Source organism: Crinia signifera, chromosome 6, assembly GCF_055691185.1.
Source record: "Crinia signifera chromosome 6, ASM5569118v1, whole genome shotgun sequence".
NCBI lineage: Eukaryota > Metazoa > Chordata > Amphibia > Anura > Myobatrachidae > Crinia > Crinia signifera.
In genome coordinates, this window is record NC_139222.1 from 71,237,771 (window position 1) to 71,251,681 (window position 13,911).

Sequence of the window (13,911 nt, forward strand, 5' to 3'; positions counted from 1 at the left end):
CAATCAGTGAATACATAGAAGCAAAAACAGTAGAAGAATAATTGAGTGTATAACACGATTTGTATTATATGCAGGAAATCATTAAGCTTTGACATAGTGTATATATCAGTGATATACTGGTTGATGCCGTTTTACTCAGCGTGTGTATTTGATACTTAGGATGGAAGATTTGACTAACCCTGAAGACATCAGACTGAACCCCAAGTGTGACCGTAAGGTATCGCTGTATGGCTACCTGAGGGGAGCACATCTGAAGAATAAAAGTCAAGTTCACATACCAGGTTATTCCATTCACTTTACATTATATTGATGGCTATGTTGCTATGTGTTTTGTTATGTTTTTTTTTTTTTACATTTATTTCTGGTATTTGATACTTTGCAGTTTACCAATTTTATTTGATGTTGCATTAAGTGTATGGTTACACATAAATCAATGGATCCTTTCTGCTTTTCACTCTTTGATATGTTATCATCACATCGCAGTTTATATTCAGATGTCTATTTCTAGGCATGGGGGATTTTGCGCTCTCGGATGTGAGCTTCTTGCCGGACCCATGTCCTCTACCAACCCAAATGAAGAAACGTTCTCTTAATGAGAAGGAAAAAACCATCTACGCTCCGCTCTCTGGTGTGGGCGGCGTCGTGTATGATAAAGATGCAGTTTATATAGATCTGGGGCCAAACCATGCTCATCAGCAGCAGCAGGTAAGGAGTAACAGCACTGGTTTACATGTCAATAGGAGGGGGTGGGTGTGTTACTGTCCAAGCTAATTTACTCATAATGTATTATTGTATATAGTAAATGTAGATTGCCTAAAATAATCAATAACAGTTACTTGCCAGAATGTCTAGAAATACATGAACGTTGTGCTACATCTGTAGATCTTCTAGTGATGGCTGGTGCCATAAGTAATACTGTGTAGTGTAGTGTAGTGAGGTGCATCTATATCCTGTCCACCATGTAGAAGCTGACTGCAGTATTCTGTTTAAAAATTTAGTTGGACACGTTGAGTATCCCTTATCCAAAATGCTCGTGACCACAAGCATTTTGGATAAGGGATTATTTTGCATTTTGGAATATATAATATATATTTTTTCCATACTTACCTGGTCCTCTTGTGGTGCCTTGATGGTCCCCTGACTTCCACTGTGGCCTCCATGATCTTCAGCGGCATCTCCGGTCCCAGTGATGTCATAGGCGTGCCCATGCAATGGGACTGGAGATGACGCTGAAGAGGATCCCAGAGGCCGCCGTGGACATCGGGGGACGAGTTAAGTATGAAAAAAAAACGGGGCGGGGGGGGGGGGGGGGGGGGAATATTCTGAAAAACCACGTTTTTCGGAATATTTTGATATTTGAAATACACGGATAAGGGAGACCCGACCTGTACTATACAGTGATACTGATTACCACATGTAAAGATGTTTTGTTTTATACTTACAGCGAGCCACAAAGCCCTCACATGAACTGGTCCAGAGCCTCATTTCCACCAATGTCACCATTGATTCAAAAATGTCCACAAGCAGAGTATCTTTGTTCACAGACTCCAAGCCCCTGGGCATTGATGATGTTGATAAGAAAGAGTAAGTGCCAATCTGTCCTGCTTAATTCCCAGTCTGTCCTGTCTAATAAAGGTGCCCATACATGTTACAATTATTGTATACAATATCGGGTCTTGGTTTTGCGATTAGATCTAGTACAAAAAGTATGTGCAGCACATACTTTTTGTACTAGATCTCATCGCAAAACCGAGATACGATGAGATGCAATGATGAAATGGCCACCATATATCACAGACAGTGTTCCCTCTAAGCTGTGCGCGCGTGCGCGCGCACACAACTCGACGAGCGTGCGTACAGACATTACAACAGAGCGCACAAAGCAGCAGTGGTCCCTTTTTGCAGTTGTGGACTCAATTAATGTGTGTTTCACCCATTAACTACATTGTGTGCTGTGTTTTAAATGTTTAATATCATTTTGAAGTAAAGTTAACACATATGCTGAACGTCATTTTCCAGTTATTTATAAGTGACGCACAAAAATTAAAATATCCTTCCAAAGTTGCACAAACAAAATCTTTTGCCGCACACAGCCTTCGTAAAATTAGAGGGAACATTGATCACAGATGCATAGGGACAAATGCCCCGATCCTCCGATGTCCAGGTCGAGGAATCTGGAATATTAACAGTGTTAAAACATTGTAAATGCCCAATCCCAACTGATATTGGCAAAAGTAGGCATTTTTAACCTGTTTCATTTTCCTGATTGCTTAGATCTGATTCTGGTGTATGGGGGCCATAACAGGCAGTGAAATGACTCTGAAGACTATACATTGTTGTATGTGTTCTATGGGACTGTCTTCAGTCTGACACTAAACTTTTTGTGTTGGTGTACTGGTAAATAGATTTGAAATGCCCACTGAGGAGAAAGTGGTGGATGCTGAAACTGGCCGCGTTCGCCGCAGAGCAGTGTTTAAAGGAGTCCAAGATGAGGAGTCTGGGGAAGAAGATGGGGGTGATAGTGGGGAGGAAGATGATGAGGAGGAGGAGGATGATGATGATGATGATGATGAAGAAGCATCAGCTGGTGAGAGTGAAGATGAACCTGAAGAACACCCCACCCTACCTGCTAAAAGAATAAAAATGGAGCAGTCAAGTAAACCACTGTTAGAGCTGCCAGCCTTTGCTGACAGTGACGATGAACTTGAGCAGAGTGGAGATGAAGAGAGCGATGTCCCAGACGAGGAGGAGGAAAATGCTTCGGATAGTGATGAGGAAACTGAAGTAACTGTAGTGAAAAAGCGTGGCCCTGCAAAACAAGCGCAACAAGGGGACACTGGTAGGAAAGCAACTCCAGCCCTGGACAGTGGGAATTGCAGTGGGGAGGACGTACCATCCTCTGATTCTGACCAAGTAGAAGGCATGGATGCAGATGAGGAAGCATTTAAGGAAGGGGAAGGTGAATCTGGGGATACATCGGAAGAGGAGAGTGGTGATGAAGACTTACTAAAGGAAGATGATGAATTTAATGAAGATAATGATGCCTCTGAAGACACAACAGGTGAGTTACCCGCGGTCTCTGGAAGTGTCTTCTCTAAGGCTTGGCAGTTCCTTCTGGATATTTTCCAGAGTAGTCAATGAGTTTTGTTCACAGCTATTTCCAAGGCTAATAATATTTTACCTGTTTTTCAGGCGCTTTAAAATGGAAGGAAGATCTGAAGAAGAAGGCTGCAGAAGTGTTCCTCCGGCAACAGCAGGCTGTGCCTAATCTCCGGAAACTTGTGTACGGCACAGGTATGGTGTTGGCTCATTTTACAGCCTTACTGGGTACAGCATATATCAAAATGTTCATAGCACCAAGATATTACCCTATGCTGTGTAATCAGGCATTGTTCAGGCATGTCCAAACTGTGGCCCTCCAGCTGTTGTGAAACTACACATCCCGGCATGCCTTGCCATAGATTTAGCATTCCCAAATAGCAAAACTGTGGCAAGGCATTATGGGACTTGTAGTTCCACAACAGCTGGAGGGCCATAGTTAGTTGCCTGCATTAGTTCCTGCCACAGCCCAAATTAAAGGCCCTACCCAGTATACAGTGTGCAGAGGAAAATTTTTATAGGAAATGTAATTACACCCTTAAGTTATATGACCGGGATGGGGATCCTTCGGCCCTCCAGCTGTTGTTGAACTACACAACCCATACTGCCCTGCTACAGTTTTGCTATTTGGCCATGCTAAAACTGTTGCAAGGCATCCTGGGATGAGTAGTTCAACAGCTGGAGGGCTGAAGGTTCCCCATCTCTGTGTATATGAAATATTCTCTTAACAGGCCCTTTTGATATTTGATGTCAACCAATTTTTCTATTTGTCTGTACTGTTCACAGTTGCCGAGAATCCAGAAGATGAGGTAGCCGATAATGATGAAGAGCTGGGTGGCCTTTTCCACGTCAGTCGCCCAGACAAGGAATCTAAGAGAGCAGCTAATGCATTAGACTGCTCCAAATATCTGGTTGAAAGCCCTCAGGACTGGGATGATGAAGAGGTACTCAGAACGTGGAAGACTGCAGAGTAACTGTTCCTTTGCTGAATAGATTCATTTTTAAAAGGCTGCTTTATAAGATTTAAGTTCGTCAGAGCAGTCGGTATGGTGGTAGGCAGCGTCACCCAGTACAGTGCACGTGCACATTCCTGCCTTTATTGGCAGATGTTTTAACCTAGTGGTAGGCAGTCTTTGGGATTTGGTGATCTAAAGCGGAAAATATGTGATCTACGAAGTAGGTTCAGTTGCACACGCCCATGGTGCCCGCCCGGAAACGAGTGTGTTGCCATGCCAGAAAAAGGGTTCTGTTGTGCGACAAGGAGACTCTTGCAGAAATTAGGCATTGGCCTAAACAAGAAAAAAACATACACATTGGCCCCCACAGGAAAAAAACAAAACAAAACCCATGCACATTGTGCTTTATTGGTAAATATCCACAAATACTTTAAGGCAGATGCATGTAACCGTGATAAGGAAGAAGTGGCCCGTGGCAACCAATCAGCTGCTCTGTATAATTGTATAGAATGCAAATTATAGATTTAACTCCATTGCTGATTGGTTGCCATGGGCAACTTCTTCACTGGCTCACTTATTTTCCCTTATCATTGCTTCACACGTGTGCCCCATTGTTCCCCATGGGCAAATACCCTCAAACGTTTTGTCTATCACAGGAAAATACCACCATTATTGTTCCCCACAAATAAAAAAACTAAAATATACATTAAATTGCGGCAGCCTTTCCATGAAAGACTGACCTGATGTGACCAGCGCTAGCTTCAGAAAGTCCAGCAGTGCATTCCATGTAGTAGCCAATAAAAATCACCCTGAATCTTGTTGGCTGCTGCTTGACAGCCACCATGATCAAATGGTCTAGTCTGAGATAGACCATTAAGCTATTACGGTTTTTACCATATTTATAAGAACAGGGTTTTTCCGATCATTAGGAATACATGCAAGTTCTCCCACAATAATAGCCTTATTATGAAGATGTCATATTGCTCTGCAGCACTGGACATTGACCTATGAATGGGAACATTCCATACAAATAGATGAAGCTCTAAGATCAAAGGGTAAGAGATGATGTATGGAAGCCAGTGGTGGTGATTCTGGCTCTGTAGGAGTGCATGACAATTGACTTTGTTTTGAATAACATTGCAACTTGTTTCAATGTCTTCATTTTGTTTTTATTTTACGTTGGTGTTTAGGTTATGGACTATATCCGTGATTGCTTTGTCACTGGAAAATGGGAATCTGATAAAGATGCAGAGAAACTTTTACAAGAAGATGGTGAATATTTTTTTTTTTTTTTTTACTCTGGATAATAAGGACTTGCTTTTGTTGTGTCATGTTATTTAAACTTAATGACCTGTTAATTTGTGTAGAAGAAAGGGTCTGTCGCTTATTTTTGCTTACAAACCCAGGACAATGGATGAAAACATTCAGTCAGATTGTTTAAATCGAACAGATTCTAGAACAGTACCGTGTAGGAGGGACAATTTTTTTCATTTCCAGATTGTTGGAGCAAATTACTGAATTACAAATGACTATTTCTCTCCTGTCCAGTACCAGGTTTTTATACCACCCAACCTACTAGATGGATGAAAGTTGGCCTAGTATTTGGCCAGTAGTAGTCAAACAACAATATATTTCTTCATGTTTTTTTTTCTATTCTTTGAATGAATCTGTTCTTTCATGAATTAAAAACAAAAAGTTTGAGGTGGAAGTAGTCTAACAGATAATGGGCACTGAGACCACTACAGTAAGGGCCTTAACTGATTAACTTAGAGCAGTGGTTTCATGTTGTCAGGAATTCTGACGGATGGAATACTTACTGACCAACTTACCGGGGTGGTACTTGGGTATTGGAGTCACGTAATTCCTGGGTAATAGTGATTCCTTCAGAGGATCTAACTTTAGGAAGTGCTCGGTCACCTGCTACCAGCTCCTATATGCCAGTATCCAGATATGGCTGATGGACATCAAAAGGTTGACACTTAAAAAGGTCGACGTGAGTCATTTGGGATTTTTTTTTCACTTTTTGCACGTTTTCACAATTTCAAATCCATTTGCACTCTTCTTGTTTTTGGGAATATTATAGTGGCTCAATCATGGTGAGCCATACGAGGGGACACGTGGCACTAATTGGGTGTCCTTGTGCTTAGGTATCGACAAGCAAAAAATCTTTTGCTGTCTACTTACACATTGTCTGGATCCAGTGGGTCCAGCTGGTATTTGTGATAAAGCTGCAATTTGTGGTGTTGGCAAATGTTGCCTTACTTAAGGCTTCACATATAAACAAACACTGATGATGGTGATTGGCAGCTATTGAGATTAATATGCAGGTGGTTCTCTGTCTTCTCAGAGGAGCTCTATGGTGACTTTGAGGATCTGGAGACGGGGCAGGTGCAAAAGGGCAAGCCAGAGTCCAAGGAGGAGGTAAATGTATTGAGATATTGTACTCGCAATCCCTTCCAAATCTCAACTATCGTCTGCTAGCAACCAACCTCCGGCAATTCTCATATTATCGGTCAGTGTTTCTTATTTATCTTGTATTATACAGTCTGAAGGTGAAGGGGAGGAGGAGGAGGAAGATGAGAGGGATGCAAAGGCTGCTCCAGCAGAGGAAGATGCAAAGAAAAAGCGGATGGACAAGAAGCGGAAGCTGAAGGAACGGTTTGACATGCAGTATGATGATGGAGATGCTGATGCTACCTATTTTGATGACCTGAAGGGGGAAATGCAGAAGCAGGCAGAGGTTTGTAATCCTAACCACAGTCATTTCCTTCCTGCTGATCCTATTTCGTATGTTTGTGTTTTTGTTTATCTGCTTTTCCTTTCACATTCGTTTACTCATCTGCCCTGTTTTTTTTATAGTCTATACAAAAAAAAGTTTAGATTTTGTTCAGCTTTCTGCTTATTTCTGCAGCTTTTGCACTGTTGAAGTCATTCTGTGCTGTCCGCTATAATCCACTCACTAACTTTCCCTTCTAGCTAAACCGGGCAGAGTTTGAAGACCAGGATGATGACATCCGTGTGCAGTATGAAGGTTTCAGGCCCGGCATGTATCTCCGCATGGAGATTGAAAGTGCTCCCTGCGAGTTTGTGCTGAACTTTGACCCCCATTACCCACTCATTCTCGGCGGGCTTGGTAACAGTGAAGGAAATGTTGGCTACATCCAGGTAAAGCACTGGTGATTGTAAACTTATTTACAAATTAATCATGCAATCGTTTATTATATGGCACATGGCTGGCGGGCTGGATGTAGAAAATAAAAATACTCCCAACACCTTCTGAAATCTTGATCAAACAACGGGAATTAAGTGCAGAGCACATCATAGTGGCACAGTTCAGTCCTTGTGTTTTATTTTTATATTTCTCCCAGAATGAATTGGGCTTGGGCTCATGGGACTACCTGGCCAAGGTTCTTGATCATCTTTATTCTGGGTATTCGTTGAAACATTGAAATACTTAAGATTTCTGTTCAACAATAACTCTAATGACTAGTGTACTCTACTTCAGGCATAAGAGTTTTCATAAGCATTTACCTCTCAGTTGTGGCAGCGTTGGGAGTGCAGACTGTCCGCTTACTCAACAGCGAATTTTGTTTGGTCTAGTATGTGCTTTCCATTCCTCCATGACTGTAGGGGGAGATATAAAGCTGTCTCCAGGGGAAGTGGGATTACTTTTTGGCATTGCCTCCTTGCTTTGACTAGAAGTGGTAAGCTGAAGAGTTCAGTCCAAATAACACTTTGTGTTTCTTGATAATATGGTAATATGTAGCCCAGATTCTTCAACTTCTAGGACAAGGACTAAGGCCTGTATTCAATTCGGCCAGTGAGGGGGTTAAACGGCGGGGATTGCAGAAAACAAGGGATCCTCGCAGTTTAAACACCCCCCCCCCCCCCCCCACTCCGGCCACTCACCGTATTCAACGCCACAGGGAAATTCTCACGGTCAGAGTGAGGATTCCCCCAAACAGTGACACCCCTGGCAGGGAAGAGGAACTGCATGGGTTTTCAAAGATCGAGGGTGCTGGAATGAACACTGTCTATTGCTAGAAACACAGCAAAAAAATAACTGCACAATGAATAAGCGAGTAAGCTTACTTATCCATGGTGAGGAAAATACAGAGTATTCTTTATGACTATCCCTAGATGCGGCTGAAGAAGCACCGTTGGCACAAGAGGATTTTAAAAACAAGAGACCCTTTGATCTTTTCTTTGGGTTGGAGGCGATTCCAGACTGTCCCTCTGTATTACATTGAGGATCACAATGGGCGTCATCGGCTCCTCAAGTACACCCCTGAGCATATGCACTGTGGGGCCACTATTTGGGGTGAGTACGTGAACCTTTGCCAACACTGTGACTTACTGGCAGAAATAAGGATGGCATCTCCATAATTGGCTGCAAGACTTAAGAACAATTCTGTTAAGTTTTAGTAACTTCAGGGGTTGATAACTTCTTAATCTGTTAAATATCGGATTTCACACATCTTTTGATACAAACCAGTTACTTTTGCTGTACATTTATTTGTGGTTTATTCTCTCTTTAATTGACTGGGGGTCATTGGAGGCTAGAAACACTGTTGTATGGAGACAACGATAAGCTGAGTCGTATGTCTACCCCAAAAGGTCAATATGAAATAGGACATAGGTCAACATGATAAATGTCGACACATGACAAGGTCGACATGATTTTTTCATATATTTTTTTTAAATCTGCTTAACCAATTATGGAGAATATAATAATGTGCCGAACCCGAAGCATGAAAAGCAATGCCAGGGTATGCGTTACACCAATTTGCATGTCCATGTCAACAATTGTTGACGTAGACACCCAATTAAAAAAAAAAACTCATATTGACCTCTTGCATGTTGACTTTTCCATGTTTTCTTTTGATAGACCTATTGACTGTCTATCTAGACCATGGGTCCTCAAACTGCGGCCCTCCAGATGTTGTGAAACTACAAATCCCAGCATGCCTTGCCACAGTTTTAACACTTTATTAAAGCAAAACTGTGGCAAGGCATGCTGGGATTTGTAGTTTCACAACATCTGGAGGGCCGCAGTTTGAGGACCCATGATCTAGACACTGTTTATCTACTGATCCACCCCCCCCCTCCCCCCTCTGCCCCTCATCAGCCCCAGTTTATAATTTTGCACGGACGTTTATCCTATTACTCCTGATGTCAGATTGGCAGCAATGTTATAACTAATGCTCCTTTTCCAACTAGGAAATAATTTTCCTAACCAGGGCCCTGGTGTCTGCTTAATGTTGTTGTGTTTCTTGTACTAATTGGCTGGTGTGTGGCAGTGGGGAAGGTGTGATGAGGACCAGTCACCCGCTAGAACACCACTTTGTGATTGGAACATTTGCTTAAATCATGCACTGCTACATGGCTAAGAAACAAGCTGCTAAAGGGTGTCCGTCTTATACACACTGGTTTCACACCACTTTATATTGTAATGAACCATTTTTTCTTGTTTCTGTACAGGCCCCATCACTCCACAGGGAACGGGCTTCCTGGCTGTCCAGTCTGTCAGCAGCACCTCAGTGAGTGAATTGCTTGTGTTTAAGAGTGTTGATTACCACAGCATATATTTGCTGTATCCGTGCACAACTCTACATAATTTACCCCTATGGGCAGTATTCAATGCTGCTGGCGAGCTGTGACAGCGAGCAGGCAGCACTGTCAGCCACAGCTTGCAGGGTCAGTATTCAACTTGAACCCCTGCGTACGCCGATTCCCCCTCGCTCCATTTTTGCCGCGGCCCTAAAACAGCGAGACTTGCGGCTAAATTCAGCAGGCTCCCTGCATTGGCCACGAGCCGCGCGGTTTGGGGGAATCCTCGCCGTCCTCTGACAGCGAGTATTCCCCCGGAACATAGAATAAGATGAGCCACTGGCGCGGGGGTTGAACAGCGAGTATCACTTGTTTTCTGCGATCCCTGCCGTTTAACCCCCTCGCCGGCCGCATTGAATACACCCGTATGACTAATCAAGAACAGATTCCGTGTGTGAGTGGCAATGACTAGAATTGCTAAGCATTTGGTGACACTGCAGTCATTCAGATTTCTTCCTTTCCCACAGGCAGATTTTCGGATAGCAGCTACAGGCGTTGTGCTAGATCTGGACAAGTCTATCTCCGCAGTGAAAAAGTTAAAACTGATTGGCTATCCTTGCAAAATCTATAAGAATACTGCTTTTATTAAGGTAATTTATGTTACTATGAAGTTTTATGTTGGTTTACTGCAGTTAGGAGCCTACAATCCGTACTTGTCATTTTCTAAAGCATTAAACTGTATTTTGTGCACTGTAAATAACTTGGCCGTGCACACAGCAGCTTTACCTTGTCCATTTTTATTCATTTACATCTGTTTTCATACTGAGAATGCACCTGAACGTTTGCTTACCTGTGCCCTAAATGCTAAACTTCCTACTGCTAAACTTCCTACTACTCGTTCTGTAGGGCATGTTCTCCTCGATCCTGGAAGTGGCCAAGTTTGAAGGGGCTTCAGTGCGCACAGTGAGTGGCATCCGTGGGCAGATAAAGAAAGCCCTACGGACACCCGAGGGGGCGTTTCGAGCGACTTTTGAGGACAAACTCCTAATGAGTGGTGAGGATTAATTAAAGCAACTGGGATAGGGTCACTGACTGTGTACAAATATTGGCAAGGGAGCTTTACAGGTCTTTATTTTGCGTGTTAGACGTGAACTGTTTAGTATATCTGGCCACTTTGGGTGCATATGTGATCAGAAGATGACGCATGCGTGACGTGCCTTCCCCTGCTCTTTGATTTGGTGCAGAGAACAGACCTCATAGATGGCTGCAAAACTCAGAATGACACGATTACTTCCCAGTACTGGAGCATTTAAATCAGGCTTGTCCAACCTGTGGCCTTCCAGCTTTTGTAGTGAAACTACACATCCCAGCATGCCTTGCCATAATTTAAGCATTCCCTAATAGCAAATCTGTGGCGAGGCATGGTGGGACTTGTAGTTTCTCAATAGCTGGAGGGCCATAGTTTGGACATGCCTGATTGAAATCATGTCAAATCACATTTAAAACTGCTACGTTCTTTGAAAATATACCACATTTATTAGTCTTGTGTAGTAAAGCATTTTTATTTCGGAAATAATATATACTGCCAGGTGGCCTATGTTAAATTTTGTGTTCACATATAATTTTTTTTATTTTTAATTAATTTATTTTGCTTTTAGATTGTGTGGGACTCATATCGGCTTTTGTTATACCCGTTGTTTTCAGATATAGTGTTTCTGCGCACCTGGTACCCAGTTACTGTGCCCACTTTCTATAACCCCGTCACTTCGCTTCTGAAACCTGTGGGGCAGAAAGACACCTGGACTGGCATGAAGACTGTGGGACAGCTAAAGCATGAGCTTGGCATCAGGCAGAAGCCACCCAAAGATTCCCTGTACAAGGTGTGTGAGATACCTAGATCCATACAGTGGATATAAATATATATATAATATATTATGTGTATATTTATAATCTGGCCTTTGTTTTGCAGCCCATTGTAAGACAAGAACGACACTTCAATCCAATCCACATTCCCAAAGCGCTGCAGAAAGCATTACCATTTAAGAGTAAGCCCAAAATGATGGAGAAGAAGGGTAAGGTGACCAGAGACATGAAGCGGCCAGCTGTTATTCGGGAGCCCCATGAGCAGAAGGTAGGTGCCATTACTATGGGGTCACTGTTCCAGGAAGGGTATCTTTTTTTTTTTTTTTTTTTTTTTTTTTATTAACATCAACCGCATTTATTAAATATAAAAGTGGATGAAGGGTACAGAAAAAATAAATAGGAGAGGGGGTGGGGGGGTGGAGGGAGAACATAAGAAACAGAAACAAACATCTGAAGTAAAAGGCAAACATAAATATAAAGCGTAAGCATAACAGTTGCATGGTTCAATGCAACAATATAAAAAGAAAGAGACCCAGATTCTTTAAGCTTCAAAAGTGATAAAATGGAGAGTGATAAACAGCCAGCCAATCAGCTCCTGTCTGACATGTCACAGACTGTTTGAAAAATGTCAGGCAGGAGATGATTGGCTGGTTGTTTATCACTCTCCATTTTATCACTTTTGAAGCTTTGAGAATCTGGCCCAGAATCTCCTTTCTTACAGAAGAACGAAACAGAATTAGCGCACAAGTTTTACATTAGTACAAAAACAACAATATTAAGAGCAGAAGTCAATCAGAGCGAATCATGAGGGTCAGCAGTCGCCTCAGTGATACTAAATGGAAGTGGATCACACTGGGAATCACTAAAAATATACCTTGTCATAAATAAATGCCAAGATTTCCAGCAAATGAGTGGGGACGTGGAGGAGTACGAATATGGCGTATATGCTGTTTCCATGAGAAAGTGGAAATTGATTTTCAGAATAACTTTTTGTATGGTTGGAGAGTTGGGTTGTTTCCACTGTTGAGCCAGGGCTGCTCGAGCCGCTATCAGGATATGATGTAACACATATTTGGCATGTGTGGGGATAGTAGTATTCATTATATATAGTAATGCCAATATGGGGTCAGGAGAGAGGGAAATATGTATTGTGGATCAGGGTGAAAACCTCTATCCAATAATTACTTATATAGGTCACCATGTTTTCTGGTCTTGCCCTATGATAAGTTACCTACCTCTCCACAGCGCCTCCAGCACAATCGAGAACATGACCGACAAAAAGAGTGCAGTTGGCAGGTGTCGGATATAATCTATAGAGTAGCTTAATGTGTGGTTAAGGCATCTGCACATCCAGTATGACGTAAGGAAAGCTTTCTGACATTGGCCAGGGGATAACAAGATATTTAGATGTGATTGCCATTTCTTTTGGGCACTGGACTTGAGGACCACTACAAAGTCTAGGAGAGTCTTGTATCATAATCATGAGTTACATTGCGAAAGTCTAGTAAATATTTTTGGGAAGTCGTATCTGTAGATAAATGCTGGCACTTTATCACTTCACCGAGCTTAATAAATCTGCCCCTCAATTGGGAATCCGTTTCGTCAAAGGAAGGGTAATTTCTAAGTGTTTAAGAGTTAATTACTTGATAATTTGTCTTCATGTTATAAATAGAGAATGCGGTTGGATGATTTTGTGTCTGACGTGGTAATGTTCTGCATCCCACAGATATCTGCTCTCCTCACCGCTTTGGGCACAGTCAATAACTACAAGAAGCTGAAGGCCAAGACAAAGCGCAAAGAGCAGCGTAAGGGGTTTCTACAGCACAAGCATAAAGAGGAAGAGGAGAAGCTGAAGAAACAGAAGGAGGCCCGGAAAAAGCTATTCCGTGTAATTGGACAAAAAGAAGCGAAAAAGCAGAAGTCAAGTCTCAAAGGCAACAAGGAGCCAAGTTGAGATCACTGACCTCACGTGTACAGGTGACTGTAAATATTGCTGTCTACCGCCAGGATTTTTCAGAGAACTTCCCAAAGTCAGCAATTCCATTTTATTTTTTTTCCCAGTGGTTTTTAAACTTAAAATATTTCAGGACTCAACTTCTCGGTATATAACAACGGATTAAGTTTCAGGCCTCTCTAAATGGCTTTTGGGCAATTTTCCTTTCTTGCAATTCATACACGTATGAGTGTCCGCTGCTGTTTGTACAGACCATACAGCAATTAAACACATTATTCCTCTCCACAGGTTTTATTCTTTCTTTCATATTCGCTCTGGAGGAGCCGTCACTGAAGATGTGAAATAATTATTTTATAGTCTTTGATTCGAACACATTTAGGGGTCATTCTCGTTGGCTCGGAAAAGGGCGACTTTGTCATCATTCCAATGTTTGGGGGACTGCGAATGGTCTAATATGCGCATGTGCAGCTCCCCTTTGAGAATGGCTTT

At 42.3% G+C, this 13,911-nt stretch overlaps 1 protein-coding gene across 1 annotated transcript in view; it reads left to right on the forward strand.

Moving 5' to 3' along the window:
* Window positions 1-13,707, forward strand: part of BMS1 (BMS1 ribosome biogenesis factor) — a 31,214-nt gene extending 17,507 nt beyond the window's left edge. Inside the window, exons 7-23 of the mRNA XM_083146281.1 lie at window positions 160-281; window positions 509-705; window positions 1,445-1,584; window positions 2,406-3,061; window positions 3,193-3,294; window positions 3,886-4,043; window positions 5,246-5,327; window positions 6,403-6,476; window positions 6,601-6,795; window positions 7,032-7,220; window positions 8,196-8,376; window positions 9,537-9,595; window positions 10,133-10,255; window positions 10,512-10,659; window positions 11,310-11,485; window positions 11,575-11,736; window positions 13,195-13,707. Coding sequence (XP_083002407.1) covers window positions 160-281; window positions 509-705; window positions 1,445-1,584; window positions 2,406-3,061; window positions 3,193-3,294; window positions 3,886-4,043; window positions 5,246-5,327; window positions 6,403-6,476; window positions 6,601-6,795; window positions 7,032-7,220; window positions 8,196-8,376; window positions 9,537-9,595; window positions 10,133-10,255; window positions 10,512-10,659; window positions 11,310-11,485; window positions 11,575-11,736; window positions 13,195-13,422 — 2,992 coding nt within the window. The 3' untranslated portion in view covers window positions 13,423-13,707. The remainder of the gene's footprint in view (window positions 1-159; window positions 282-508; window positions 706-1,444; window positions 1,585-2,405; window positions 3,062-3,192; window positions 3,295-3,885; window positions 4,044-5,245; window positions 5,328-6,402; window positions 6,477-6,600; window positions 6,796-7,031; window positions 7,221-8,195; window positions 8,377-9,536; window positions 9,596-10,132; window positions 10,256-10,511; window positions 10,660-11,309; window positions 11,486-11,574; window positions 11,737-13,194) is intronic.
* Window positions 13,708-13,911: the final 204 nt, after the last annotated feature.